The sequence below is a fragment of the Thermobia domestica genome, chromosome 7, assembly GCF_964235325.1.
Source record: "Thermobia domestica chromosome 7, izTheDome1.hap1.1, whole genome shotgun sequence".
Taxonomy (NCBI): domain Eukaryota; kingdom Metazoa; phylum Arthropoda; class Insecta; order Zygentoma; family Lepismatidae; genus Thermobia; species Thermobia domestica.
Genome location: NC_137460.1, coordinates 147,207,240 through 147,223,450, shown reverse-complemented (window position 1 = coordinate 147,223,450; position 16,211 = coordinate 147,207,240). Strand labels below are relative to the sequence as shown.

The window sequence follows — 16,211 nt, the reverse complement described above, 5'->3', positions numbered from 1 at the left end:
CTATTACAGCACGTTACATAAACGAAGGGAAAAGTATTAGTCAGTATCGGTCACATCAGTCGGTCACATCGGTCGGTCGGTCAAAGTTGCGAAGAAAGTTCGTTGAGTTGAGTTGATTTTGAGTTTAACGTCCCGTTCAGCAGCGAGGCTATATGAGACGTGGACCTACTGATTAACGTGGAATCCGAACCACATGAGCTCCCTCCGGGAATCGAACCCGGGTCTCCCACGCCAAAGGCGCGTACGCTAACCGCTTAGCCACGGAGGAGCCCACGAAGAAAGTTCGTTGAATGCATCAATGTTCATGAATAAAATAACAAACAACAAAAGAATAATAATCAGAGCTGGTTGAATCATTATAGTCTTATCGGTTTTAATCAATAAACGATCAATAATTGGTTGACAAGGGCTCCGATCCTGGGGGGTCGGGGAGGCCCGAGCTCCCCAAAGCTCATGTGGCCCCTATTGTATTTATGAATATACAATATTTGGCATAATTTGAATGCAATTTGTCTTAAAATTCTCATATATATACCTTCTACATCTGAATGCCCCCTCCCCCCAATTTACAGAGAAATAGGCGCCCTTGGCGATTGATCACTGTACACAAATATACACACAAAGATTATAAAAACAAAAATGAACACTTTCCTCATAACAATCCGCTGATCATCGATTATTGGAAATAGTTACTAATCAATCGATACCTGATCAGACTAATGATATGAATCAAATATTCACATCTCTTAAAATTATTATATTTTTCTGTTTTATAACAGGTCATTGGTCGCATCCGCTACCAACATGCGTACCAATCGAATGCCCTCGTCTAGAATCAGACGACCCCCGCCTCATAATAGTGGATCAAAGCACAGGCTATGGAGGACGTGCCTTCTTCAGGTGTACTGTCGGTTATAAACTTAAGGGACAGCCAGGTCTCGAATGCGAACTCTCCGGTGAATGGTCGGGACCTTTGCCTACTTGTGAACGTAAGTAGTTATAATTTATTTTAGACTGTTTTTTTTTTTATTGTAGCAACTAAATAAAGGTATTAAATGAGGAACAAATCGTAATTACATAACATTAATGATAACAACTTGACACCAGGGTTGCTTGTGGTAACGGAACGAAACTAAAATGCCCGGAACCTGGAACCGGAACATTCATAAACATTTAATTCAATGTGCTTCACGATGTGGAGAACCGAAATGCATTTTGACCCATCAGTTTTTGTCACATTGTGTTCTTGCTCTATTGAGAGTTGAGAGGGAAGAAATTGGAAAAATGTATTCTCAGGGTATTAAAGATAAGTTTGCAGCATTTAACAGAAGAAAAGTACCATGGCAATTTGTGTATGGAAATACTATAATAATCATTAGGGCCCGGAAGTTGAGGAAAAATCCTCTTTTTTACGAGTGACGGAAGACGAGGCTTAACATAATATATGTTCACTTTGGGTCATTGTAGGCCAGAAAATTGTGGATTTTATGTCCTTTTTTGCCTTTTTCGGCGATTTTTTGTTTATTGGTCTTTTTAAAAGCTTTTTATAGGTCTTAACGTATTTTCTTGCACTTCATCTTTCAACAATAAATTTACTGACAACTAACTGGAATCACCACCACCTCTTAAACATCTTTTCTTTAGTAAAGAAAATTCAAACATAAGACATTCTTCAACAACTGGACTGATAAGACCAGATCTGCAAAATCACAAGTAAGATAAGGAGGCGTAACAATGTCCTCCAGCAAAGGAGGGTGAGGGAGAGGAAGTTTTCTTATTTTAGTTTGTACTCCAGTTTTTGGAAGGACAGACCCCTTAACATGTCTAGAATTAAACCTAAGAAAACTTCCTTTTTGCGTCAGTTTGTGTCTAAATTTGGAGCAGAAGTTTTTTTCTAGGGATGGAAATATTCTTTTCTGCAAATATTGCGAAGTAAAAGTGAGTGCAGAAAAAGCGATTCCATGTCCAATAGCACGTTGGACGTGAAAGCAGCTTCCCGGCCCGGAAAAAGGAAAAACAGCTTCTGTTAGGACAAAGTATTAGTGGACATACTAAGTCGTCTCCGTTTTACAAAGATTTTTGCAGTGTCTTAGTTGGAGCAAATATCCCGTTGGCCAAGATAAACAATGAAACTCTCAAAAAGTTTTTAGAGCAGTATACAAATCAGAAGATTCCTGACTAGTCGACCCTCCGAAAGAAGTATGTGCACCGCTGCACTGTTTCTTTCAACTGTATATTGTATACTATCAGAAGCTTGTATTTCTTGAGCATTATATTCATTAAGTATTAATTCTAATTACATTAGATCTTATTTTTTTGTCCTTTTTCCCAGTTTTTAGATCCTTTTTCAGATATTTTAAGTCTTTTTATAGTTCCTTTTTGGGCAATTTTTAGGTCTTCAACTTCCGAGCCCTAATAATCATTAATCATACTCAAAATATGAGTAGGGAGATAGGAAGCAATCTATGAGCTTACCCTGGGCACTGGTAACACTAGATAAGCCACTGATAATAAAGGTATCGTATTTACCCGGCAATAAAACAACCCTTTTACTTTGAAGTTTCTTTTTGAAAATTTTCTTATTCTCTGACCAATTCTGAATAATAAAATTACAAATTGTTTACTGATGTAAAATATCTTAAGATACACCAAAAATTAAGATTACCTATTGTAAACTTATGTGAATTATTGATTACCTAAATTATGGTAATAAAAGAATATATATCGGTAAAATACGGTAGGGGTACCATTAATGAAAACAAATACGGTAATTTAAGGTGCATGTATTTTTACTGTAACAATGACACAACATGTAATTATTAAATTTAAAATTATAATAATAATGATTACGACAATGGAAGTATATTTTAACGTCCAGTAAAAAGGTACTACACAACGTAAAAGCATTGATTTCAACTACCAATGCTTAATCTGCGAATGCAAGATGACCCCGTATCTTTCTAAAGACGAATTTGAAAGGAAAAAATCTTGTCTTATAGTCAAGTAAATGCAGTAATTACGAAGAGGAATATAAACTCTTTAGTATACTGTTTGAGAAGATAGAGTAGTCTAAGGCAGTGATAGAAAATAAAACACGAAGAGGAAAAAATACTGCAATAATGGACGATCTCTTACAGCTACATCAAGGCAAAAAAAAAAAAAATTACACCACACAGAAGCTTCTTAATTGACAGTAACCGATCTATCAATGACAGCAGAATCCTTAATGTTTTTGAGTACCTACGCCATCTTTCATTCTTACCCCAACTGATTCATAAGGGGAATTATTTTTCCACTTTCTTTAAAATGAACTACGTATTTCTTGAAACGCGGTTTTAGTTATCTTTCTTCAAGTTTAGTTAAGTGTCTCTTGATTTTTCGAAACGTATTTGCATTATGTATACTCGATAAATTTAATGTTACTTAAAATAAATTCGATTATTAAATATTTAAATTATTTGGAACAAAATTTCATTTTCCCGAAGTAAGGAATAAATAACTAGATTTGAAGAAAAAACAGCAAAATGACCTCATTAACGTTGAATTCATTGCAAAGAAAATATTCCTCATACAAATCAATGGGCCAGAAAAGAAAGACGGCGCAGGTATTGAACATTGTTAACAATGACGATGATAAGTTGATGAAATTGAATAACAATGCGAATAATTATCTGGATAATGGAAGGAAAATTATTAGAACAATAAATATTCGTGCAATTTTAACAGCATTATTTATTGTTATCTTTGCTGTACAGTCAAGGTAACCAGACGTCCCGTTTTAGCCGGGACAGTCCTTTATTTTCAACCGTTGTCCCGTTTTTTTTCTTATTCTCAAACGGGACGCCTAGATGTCCCATTTTTAAGCAAAAAAAAACAGATATCCCGTAATTATTATTCAAAATATAAATGGTCAATGCAAATTCTACGATTTTTCGCACCGACACTCATTGGGAAGGTTCAGCCGTGCCTAGAACTTCTGAATGTTCAAATGGGAATTGAGTGTTCTGTGGTTCAAGTGTAAATTGAGTTGGAATTCTGAGTGTTCAAGTAGTTAAAAGTATTGTTGGGTTGTACTTAAGTTAGAAACGCTGTGTTATCATTCTTATACTTATGTATTTTGTAAATTGAAAACACTGCTGAGTCCCAAAATGCAAGGTGGAAGTCTCCCCCCCCCCCTTCGCCGCCGATTCGAATGCGTCCCGTTTTTGAAAGTAAAAGTTCTGGTCACCTTGTGTACAGTTGATTTTTTTAAAATGCAAAGAGGTGTGCAAGATGGCGTAGAATGTTCTACACAATGAAGCGTCATGCTCTGCAATTATTTCAATTTAATTTTTCACAACAATTTCAATTTTGGACATAATTTAGTGAAATACAATTTTGATAGTGTTTTACATATTTTTTTTATGTTCTACGCTTCTGCCTTCCTCTTTAATTCACAAACTAGGGTGGAAACAGAACTATTTGAAACAGGCCAATTCGTCCATTTTGGGGGGGCGCGGTGGCTCTGTGGTAGAGCGTTCACCTCTGGTGCTTGGGGTCCCGGGTTCGATCCCAGCCCCCGCCAAGTGAACTTTGTGGTGGACAAACACCGTGCTCGTGGGTTTTCTCGGGGTTCTCCCGTTTCCTCCCACTTTCTTCATTCCACCATTTCACTCATCTCTCATAATCACCGTCTCCTTTAGCCTAACCGGCATAGGCGTGGGACGTAAAACTTAAAGATTTCATTTCATTTTCGTCCATTTTGGAACGGGCCATCTTCTACAATTATAATAACAACAAAAAGATTTAAAACAATTCTAGTGAAGCAGTCAACTTGGCCTTAGTGCTGTGACTTTTTAATTATAAAATCTCCCGCGAGGGAGATGAATAGAATAGAATAGAAAATGCAAAGAACACACAATAGATATTTTACTTTTAACTTTTTTTGGTGTGAAATTACTTAGTAGTTCACGTAGTTTTTGCATTTGCAAAGATTGCTACGATTAGGGTCATCATATTCTAAAATGTCAAAATGTGGATACACTTCAGTCTGGCGAAAGTTTCGACATAAGAATGACAAATCTTATCGTTTACTCTCAAGTTTGATTTTAAAACATTATGAAAAATAAACTGAAATGTATGAAAAATAATTAAACAACAGTATTTCCACAGTATCATATTGACTTTGCTCCTTCATATTTTTCAGTAGATCCGATCTCTATCGATTCTTTCTTGAATTACAGATAGTCCAATATATCTCTTTACATGTGAACTTTCTGAAATTGAACTGATGACAACACACTTGAGTTTACAAAATGCGAACAACGCAAAGAGTTTCGGCAAATGTATGTGGACACAAATTTTTACTCTAAAAATGCGAACTTGTCCGCATAAATTCCGACATATAGTAACCTAATAACGGTTGAAGATGAAAACATCCTTACCAACCACTTCTTTGTTTAAAGTTTTCATAAAAGTATCTTAAGTATAGTCAACTGGTTTTAGAAGTGAGCTGGATAGTATATGAGACAAAATACAGTTAGTTCTCATTGGAATTGTAACACTTTCTGGAATGTTTTGATTTCTGAGTCGTGTTTCGTCCATGGAAGCTGTGGAAACATCAATTAATAAATAAAAGTAATGGAATGATTTAAGAATAATGCATTAAAAAAAATATATTAAGAGTCGCATCCTTTCCTGAGTACAGGCCCATAGCCAGGGAGGGGCTAGAGGGAGCACTAAACCCTAAATTATTTGCCCCCTCTAAAAAATATGCTGAAGAGAATTTTCAAACATTCAAAACCAGTGAAATTCTTGCAATTATATTTACCAAATTAAATTTAACTGCAAATTCTACTCATTTCTGTGTAAAATTGTTTCTTGATAGATGCACCATACATCCTCCATTGCCTTTACCCATTTCAAGAATTTCAAACCATATCCATTTATTGCAACCATGACAGCATCCAAGGATACCAGGTGCACTTCCAAACAACAGTATGAAAAACCTTTAAGTTTTACGTCCCACGGATACGCCGGTTAGGCTAAAGGAGACGGTGATGATGAGAGATGAGTGAAATGGTGGAATGAAGAAAGTGGGAGGAAATGGGAGAACCCCGAGAAAACCCACGAGCACGGTGTTTGTCCACCATAAAGTCCACACGGCGCGAGCTGGGATCGAACCAGGGACCCCAAGCACCGGAGGTGAACGCTCTACCACTGAGCCACCGCGCCCCCCTTCCAAACAACAGTATTATAGATCACAACGTTAGTTGTGAATATAAATAAACTGTAGTGTCTCGCTTATTTTGGAAGGTAGAAAATTGAGTGCAAACGTTGAATAAAATATATACTTCTATTTTGTATTGATAAAATCTAAAGTTGCTGTAATATAATTTTGTTCTAAAGTTTAAGAAATAAATACTTCAATTTTAATTAATATGAAACAAAGTATCTCGCAAAGAGCTGGTAGTAAGCACACAAAAATGAAACAAAAAATTACATTCGATTATAGATATATAATAATATTCTCTTTTAAGTCTTTCTATTAATAAATGCAAGTGCTTTGGACGCAATATTTTTAGGCGTTAATAGTAAAAAGCTGCAGTAAAGGATTACGGCAAATTAATAATTTCTAAAACAGTACTACAAAATATCCTTTACCGCTGGTCTAGTGAATAAAGCGCATGTGTTTGAACGTGATCTCGGGTTTGATACCAGTGGAATTCTTGAAATTTGAGCGCAATGTGGTGGTTCGTATTTCACTTTGAACTGTAAGCTTCGCGTTTTTATAGCCTCGAACAAAAATGTTAAATTTTAACAAACAAACAAACAAGTTGGCCTACTACAAAATGAAAATGTGAAACAAAATAGTGTTTTTTTATGTAGATAGAAACATAATAAATCAGTTTTAATGAACATATAATTATGTCATTATACAATAAGTTAATTGGAGTGTATCGTTGTAACAAAAAAAAGAGCCTATTCTGTTTATAATATTTTGCTTTCTGCAAATGGAACAATCCTATTTAATGGGACGTATTTTCATTCTAAATTTCAGTAAAGTTAATCAGCTTTTGTTTAGTGTAAATGTGAGTTTAATGACGTTCCCCACCTACGTTCACCATAGCACTATATTGCCCCAAGCACCTCAATTGTATAGAATCATGTTTTTTAATCTTTGTATGTTAATGATCAATTTTCTTAAATTTGAATTTGTGTACTTTAATATTGTCAATATAGGATATTATGCATAAAAGAAGCTATAGCTGTTGCAGATTCAGTAAGTAATAAATAAATAAACAATTTTAGGGTGTTCTTTGAAGTCTTTATCTTTGCCCTTTCAGTATTCATTTCTGGCCCCGTAAGAAATCAGGCTGGCTACGGGCCTGCCTGAGTAGAAAATCAGGCAGTGAACTACCTTTTTCAACACTTGAAATACGGCAGAAACACAATGCAAACTTTAGAGTTGTATATTAGCATATTTCAAGTACAAGGATCATTAGGTATGTACCGGTACCTTCCACTTCCACTATTTGACATCGCAAAAGTTTTCTTGTTTTTGTCAGTTTTTCGTGTAGTTATAAAATGATTTCCACTTGGAAGCCGAAACGTCTCAAAGCATATAGGGTCATATGCAGAGTCGTTTTGACGTATGATTAGCGTCATTCTAAAGGCCTGACTAGAGCAGAAAGCATATGTTGAAGTCTTTAATATGGCACTAATCACACATCAGAAAGACTCTGCATAAGGTCCATCGTGTTCCAAAGATAACTAGGTGGTTTTAATTTTGTATTTCACCCTGTCACTACGTTAGTTATCATGTCATTTTAACAAGTAATCAATGCAGAGTAATTTGATTGTGTTAAAGAATAAATACAGGAGATCTTACTTCCTTTATATTTTGTCTTTCTTTAGATGTACGGTGTCCGCCTCCAACGCCGCCTTTAAATGGTCGGATGGTGGGTGAAGGTGTATATGCAGTTGGTACTGCAGTACAATTTGTGTGCAACGAAAAACACGTGCTTGTTGGGGAACCAACTATTGTCTGCACAGAGTCTGGATTCTGGTCACATCCAGCGCCATTTTGTAAGTATTTTCAAATAAAAAGGAATCAATTCAATGGTTTAATAATTAAATAAGAAGGGCATTAGTTGTCATACGAGAAATGTTATTTGCCTCAAATTAGTATTGTATGTTTTTTATATTAACGTTTCGCTGCCAATAGTAGCAGCCGAGCTCCTCCTAAAGAACCACAAATCTATATAAATGTCAGTTCAAGGAGGAATGAATTGATAGTACCGGTCAAAAGTTTTCAACCATCCCGAATTTGAGTGAGCACTTACTGCGGTACTATTACTTCGGCACGAGAACTTTGCCGCTGAGTAGGTGCTTCTGTCTAAAACATACGATAAAATTTGACAACATTTAGATCGAAATCTGAAAGATACTGTATGTCTTCGTATGTCCAATCGTTTGCTCATTGGAATAGAAATGAACATTATTTACACGTTCCCATTGAGTACACAAGTCCATCTACAGGTCGTGATAAACAATTTTGTCATTTTAAATATCAACAAGGTATAAAGAACTACAAAACATATAAAACATATTTCCCTCATCAATTTATGCCATTACACTGATCCCGTATGTCTATATCTTCCACGCACATTGCCTCACCTTCCACATGTTCGTTTATATATTCAATGTCTTATTACAAATTGTCTGTTATTGATGTCCATTTTAAGAACTATAATGGAATATATCATTTGCAATATTTCTCAGATTCCGATCCACTGTCGCCAAATTTTATGTTTTACACAGAAATACCTCTAACACATGGCGGCAAAGTTTTCGTGCCAAAATAATAGGTCCACAGTAAATGCTCACTTCAATTCTGGAGAGGTTATTTATTTATTTTTTTTTTAACCAGATCTGTCCGTGTTTGGGGTGGAAATTTAAATTTTTCAGCAATTACATTTTTCGCATTCTATAGTTTTTTAACTCTGTCTTTGAAATTTTAATGTTATCCGTCGCATTTACATTTAAGGTTTAATTAGTCAAAATTACGAAAACCACTGGTAAATATACTTTACATATTGTGTAATAATGATAAAACTAACACAAAGAGTTATGGTTAAAGTATTTACATTAAAATAACGGTTAATTATTGTTTATTTTAATATCAGTCATATTCCACGTATAAAGCAAGATTGCAACTTCAGAACAATGGACCGGTTATTTGCCACTTTGCAATGTGGCTACACTACTTTTTATTTATGTTGATTCCCTTACGTCGTTCTTCCACTTGGCATTTTTTTTTCATCATAATAAAAAGTATGAAAATTTGTTTCTGAATCAAAAGAGTGCAATACATTAATGTGTTTTCCTACTTTTACCTTATCCTCTGGCCTAGTAACTAGCGTGTGTGCCTTGGTTTACGTGATCCCGGGTTCGATCCCCTCTGGAAAAACATTAAAACATAAATTTCACAACCATTCACTTTCATCAATCATCCGTCTCCTATAGCTTAAACGGGATAACAATGGGACGTAAGTTGCATTTCATTTCATTTCATTTGGAATAAAATTCCCCATTATAATATTACTGGAAAGTGACACTATTTTTGCAAATTAATTACAGTACTTCATATGTAATTAACAAGTATTCCATATGTAAATACCTCTTCACATTTTTTCTGTAGTTTAATAATTAGGATGTTCAAGTATGAGGACCACAGGGAAGAAAGAAGACATTTCAATTTTGGTCTAAAATGAGTTATGGATATCAGTGTATATGCCTTAAAGAGAAGAATCTCCTATCCGAATTCACATACACTTAAAAAAAAAAATATTGAGCCTTTTGCGCACGAGATGGCGTTAATATCTGAAATCTCAGTGCATGAGTCACAGCGGGTCAAGCCTAACGGTACTTGAGAGTTGAAACTATCAGATGTGCAAAAAAAAAAGTGTCTGAATTCACTTAAAGTATTTCGTTGGTAAGGTATTTCGTTGTAAAGATAAGTAAACTTTCCGCAAAACTGCGCTATAGTTTTAAACTATTATTATATCAAACTTACTTCAACAAAGATGGAAATTCTGTGAACGATCGTAAAGAATTTGTGCTGTTTATGGATAAATATGTTATCAAACACAATAGCCAAAAGATGATTCAGTCGCTTTCGTTCTGGAAATTTCGATGTCCAAAATGCGCCTCGCAGTGGGCAACCTATCACAGCAAAAGTGGATGATATTCTGGCAAAAGTCGAGCAACACTGACGTCAAAATAGTCATGACATCACCAATGACCTAATCGTCTACCGCCAAAATGTTAAACCATTTGGAGAATGCTAGCTAGCTACAAAAAGGAGCTTGACGTTTGGCTGCCACATGATCTAACTTCAAAACATTTACTTGATGGAACTGGTATCTGCGAATCTCTACTGAAACATAACGAAGTTGAGCCATTTCTGAAGCGGTTGATCACGGGTGATGAAAAGTGAATAATTTACAACAACAATGTGCAAAAAACGTCGCGGTCAAAATAAGAAGCTCGACAGTCAATGACAAAGCCTACACTGGCTTCCAGGAAGGTTATGCTGTGCGTTTAGTGGAATTTGAAGAGCATCGTGCATCACGAGCTGCTGCCATCAGGTTGAACGATAGACTCAGACATTTACTGTCATCAATTACAGCGCGTGCACCTATCAATTCAAAAGAAACAGTACAAAGTGGTCAACACAGAGAATCTTGTATATCAGACCTCAAACATGTTTAACGACCCACAAATTGAAAGAACGTGACTGGAAAAATTTAATGCATCCACTGCATAGCCCGAACTTGGCAGCGTCAGACTATCATTTGTTTCTGTCTCTACAGTACTTTCTGAATGGTGTTAAGTTAGTTTCAAAACAGGCCTATGAAAACCACGTGTCACAATTTTTTGACCAGAAACCACAAAAGTTCTATAGCGATGAGATTGCGGTATTGCCGGAAAACTAGCAGAAAGTCATCAAACAAAATGAGTGGCCCATTTCCAAAGAGGCCCTTGTCCACCAAGAGAAAATTTTGGGAAATTGAAAAAAAACTGTCATACTTATTTTTTTGAGGAAAACTTGCAATATGTTAGTATGCTTTGCTGAAGTAATATATAAATGTTTAATTCATGCAGCGCATGCACACAATAACCGTATAATATTCGTAAATTAAGAAAAAAATGTTTGGACAAGGAGCGTTTTGGAACTGTGCAAAGGACAAGGGGCATTTTGGTTCTGTACAATATGGATAAGGATCTGTTTGTTTTTGTATCTGAAAACAAACCAATTTTATTTTTAAAAAACATTGTAATACATATGTAAAGCATTCTAATTCAGACAAATTACTTCTCCACATACATCAGGAGAGACCCTGGAACACTATAATAGAATATGTCTGAAAACACCAACTTGATTTTCAAAAAAACACTGTAATACATACAAATTGTAACAAATACTTGTTCCAATATTGGGTTCTTTTGCTTTCGTTCGCCCCTCACTCTATGACGTTTCGGTTATTCACTAGTAGTGTACTTCAAAATAAGGTTATCCTGATCAATTTTAAGTGTTTTATAGGATCTATTGGTTGAGTAAAGCATCTGCTGGAATCTACGGACATCTTGCAATGTTAAGGCTGAACAACGAAAGTCTTTCCTCTCTTTATGGCCACATTTTGGAAGTGAAGGAAGCTTCTTTGATGAATGTCTAAATTTCTTTTTCTTACTCTTCTTCCATATGGCAGGAATATTAGTTTTCTTAGGTCCTTGACCGGTAATCAGGCCTAACATTCCCTCGCCGTTTCACTGCAACTTAGGCTTCATTGGCAGAATTATCTATGTTCATGATCAACGTACGTCCACAAACAAAAGAACTACTCCAAAGAATAATTATTTTGGATTGAAATTTCACCTCACTGGCGTATTATCAACTATACAAATTACATTAGCCGACAGTCACAAAGACGCGACATCACCACAGTATAGAAGAAAATCTGATCGTCAAATTTCGTTGATCTTTTGTTATTATTACAAAAGCATTCTTGTCAATGAGTATAATAATAATTTACTATGCAATGCAAAATGAATGTATTTTTAGAAATAAATTACGATGGGTGCTTCTGTTTCAACGAAACAATGAACAAAAACCGCTTTGGAAATGGACACATTCATTTAACGGTAGAGTTCATTGGACAAGGGTCCCTTTGGAACTGGACCAAAGTTTTTTATTTTTATTTTTAGTGACTTTAGAATCGTTTCATTCGAGTGACAAGTATATAATCCCGTGCAGATTTACAGGAGAAATGCAACGATACCAATAACTCAATTTCCAAAATTTTGGGACAAGGACCAGTTTGGAAATAGGCTACTCAAACAGTGTATATCTGGTTTGATAATGTTGTTCTCAAATCACAGTAAGTGCAGCCTCAATTGTGACCTCCAAAGGCTCCATACTTTTTGACAACCTAATTCATAGACAAATAGTGCATAAGTTATTTAGTCAATAGTTTTTTGTTCCTGCTATATACTAAGTATACTGTAGTTTCAATGTTTAAAATTCAATTTTCTCGCCTTTTTACCTCGTGGTCTTCATATTTGAACTATCTATGTCCAAGCATTCTAGCCAAGTTGTTTCGTAACACTTCTGTCTTCTCTCTTCTATAATAATTTTGCACCCTGATTAGTATCAGAATGAATGTTGACACTGCTGCTTACGATGCTCTGTAGTCACTTCGCTCCGTGACGTCACAGTTTGGTGCTTGGATTCTGAGTAAACCTCTCACACAGAGCAAGAAGGCAACAAACCTAGCGTTGATAGAAGACATTCGCGACAGGCAAATAAAGTGTAGGCAATAGTTTTTTAAATATACTATTCGAGTTTTTAAGACTAATTGAACACTGTTTTAATCCATTCCACCTATCTCGTTTCCTTCCCTTCTTATTTTTTATTTTTATTTTTTGCTCATCCTGTTCTCTCTTCCTTGACTCTAATAGTAAAACCCAGCTCCTACATCACATTCCAATGTGTTGGAAATGAATGATGATGTAATTGCTGTGCAGAATTGATTATTCATGAAACTAGGGATTACAGGTGGAGAATACACTTCCAAACTACTGAGACGTATAGACGTTAAAAAAAAAAAGAAAAAGAAAAAAGAAAAAAACTGAGTAGGCAAACGGACTAGATCCTGGAGTCCAAGAATGGGAAATCAATAATTTAAAAATACTGGAGCAGCCAAGAATTGAGTATATGGCTGTGGTATCATTCTGAAAGCTTGAATGTATTTTAGAGTGAAAAACTGATTGTAAATCCTTAACCTTTAATTTTGCACAGCTATATTTTTCAAAATGTATGTGTCTTTTCCTTAAATAAATATCAGCAGTATCAGCATAATGAAATTCCGCACAAGTGTGCCTTATACGTAACTTAAATTAGTACATAGAGTTTACCGAGCGAAGTAGTTCAAGTGGTAGAGCGTTGGCTTCGCATTCAGGAGGTCGCGGGTTCGATTCCCGCTGCCAACCATCCTGTCTGGGGTTTTCCAGGGTTTTCCTCAGTCCTACCAGGCAAATGCTGGGATGGTACATACTAAATAGGCCCTGGCCGATACCTTTCCAAATCCTTTCCATTATTATTGTTGTTGTTAGATATCCAGTGTAAAATGGCCTCTGAGCTGTATCTGGTGATTGTTAAATACATAATTCAATGCAGTTTAACACAATTACATTTAAGAGTAGACTACATACAATAGTACTATTTTGTCTTGGAGATTAACGTCCCTTTTCAGCACCGAGACTATATGAGACATGAATCTACAGCTTAACGTTGAGTTCTGAACCACATCAGCTCCCACTGGGAATCGGGTCTGGGTTTCCAATACCGAAGGTGTGAATACTGACAAATTAGCCACGAAGGAGTTTAAGCTGTAGTTAGCAAATTCGCAATTAAATCACTTAAAGTTTCTGAAAATTACTTTACTTCTTGATTACTACATACCTCTTATTTGTCTATGTAAAGACTGCTTAAATACGTAAGTATAGAAAATATTATTGCAAGCTTTCGCTTTAGTTTTCATCAGTTCTCTTCGTGAAGACCACAACAAATCATTTTAAAGTTACAAATTAAGTATTCTTTTAATTAGTAGACAGCTTAAACCAGTGGTTCTCAACGAAGGTTTCATGGGTCCTTAACGAATGTGCATGTGCAATTCAGGATTCTAAAACAATATCATTGTGCTACTCACATCTCTGTAAGATGGTTTTAGTTGATACGTGTCATCGTTTGAATGTTCTTGTACAGTACTTGCTTTAGTATATGCAATTATTTATGAAGTGAATTTTATTTCATCTTTACAGTATTGCCGACCATTATAAACCATATTTCTCGGAAGACCTGAGTTCGATTCCTCGTGAAATTCACGTGACTCAGATTATACATTCTATCGTAGGTCCATGCACCATATAGTCTTACATATAGTGAAATGATATTTACTTTAGTCCATTAATTCAATCCTATTTCTCATAATTAATCACTGCATTTTTAATCGTTTAATGAAAGCCGAGATGAAGTAATTTCCTCAGGTGGTTTGTTTATTTTCCAATTATTCCAAATATAAATGCATTTGAGCAGAAAATAACTATCATCTCTAGTTCATTTGATCCCTTAAAGCAAAAAAGGAATGGTATTAATTGAATATTCTTAGCATTTGGAAAGTTCCCAAACGTGTTGAACACAATCCTAAAGTTGGTTTTGAAGTTGAATTACCAGTACCTGATCTCCTTAAGATCTAAAGAAGCTTGAGATACGTATGGCTCATTCCATTCATGGCTCTCCATTCTCATTCACATTCAAATCAATATTCGAAGTGGAAGGAGGGCGTGTTACAACACGTCCTCTTATTTCTTAAAATGCTGTAATATGCTTTTTCTCATTTCTGGCCCCATAAGGAAACACTAGGTGTTAGGTTACTGTTTTCTCCAAGAAACGTCAACTGTCATGGCAGCGTTTCACAAATGTTTCTGACTCTTTTCAAGAACTGATTGAAATAACTTATCAAGAAAGAACAAAACGTAAAAGGAGGGGAAATACTTAAAATTGAATCTTAAGATATCAACGAAACAGTTCCTAATGTACAAAGGTCACCGTCTCTGAGTAGTTCGAGAACCACTGTCTTAAAGAACTGTCTAAATGTAAACGTAAAAATCAATACATTTCTTTAGCACCCTTAATTATTATGCTTTCTTCCAGGCAAAGTCCGTTGTTCCTATCCAGGAGATCCTTCAAATGGACGCATTTCTCCAGCTAAATTTTACTACGAGCCCGGTGATGAGGTGGCTGTTACATGCAACGATGGATATGTGGTTCAAATTCGAGCAAGACCTCAGTGCCGTAGTGATGGAAACTGGTCGGAGCGGATGCCAGAATGCACACCTTACGATCAAATCTGAAACACATGAACTTTTACACGAAATATAGGATAAAAGACTGGGTGTTTTTGGATGTGTTTGTTGTTTGTTTTTGTTTAGGTAGGGTTTTTGTTTATCGTAAGCTTTTATCATTAAACACGATACGAAAACTTTCTTTGTGTTATTATTTATAATACCTTTAAGTATTCTTTATGATAACGTAAATGCAGCTCCTACGACAAAAAATTCACCCGGATTGTGTATAGAACAAATTAGGTGTCCAACCTATTCAGTGGGTAAGTATAAGAAGTTTCATATAACGAGTCCGTCCATCAGTCGACAGGTATCAGAACAAAAACGGTAAGATATAGTGAGAATTGGTTTTCGATATGGATTCTGGGTTCCAAGAATGCGTTCCATTTCCAACCGTAATCCCATACTTGTTTTGTGTCTTGTTTATCTAATCCCTACGCCCCTTTATTTGAATTTTAATCAATAACTCAAAGATAGTGAAATCTAGAGAACACCATTTGGTGTTTACAAACTGCTATTGAATAAATAAATAAATAAATAAATAAATAAATAGCTCCTGCATATCCTTCCTTAATCCAGAAATACGAGGCTGCAGTTTACGTCATAACTGTCGTATACTAAAATTTCTACATCGTATGGAAATACTCAAATAACTATTGATATCTTTAATAGTGTTTTATAAGCACTAAGCGGCCGACTTTCCAAAGATGTGATGTTCAGTATTATTGGTATATTTAAAATAAAAAACGGAGGGAAAGCATGAA

General features: G+C 35.4%; 1 protein-coding gene across 1 annotated transcript in view; it reads left to right on the top strand.

Moving 5' to 3' along the window:
* Positions 1 to 15,577, top strand: part of hig (locomotion-related protein hikaru genki) — a 484,097-nt gene extending 468,520 nt beyond the window's left edge. Inside the window, exons 8-10 of the mRNA XM_081765381.1 lie at positions 780 to 989; positions 7,897 to 8,067; positions 15,257 to 15,577. Coding sequence (XP_081621507.1) covers positions 780 to 989; positions 7,897 to 8,067; positions 15,257 to 15,456 — 581 coding nt within the window. The 3' untranslated portion in view covers positions 15,457 to 15,577. The remainder of the gene's footprint in view (positions 1 to 779; positions 990 to 7,896; positions 8,068 to 15,256) is intronic.
* The last annotated feature ends 634 nt before the right edge of the window (positions 15,578 to 16,211 follow it).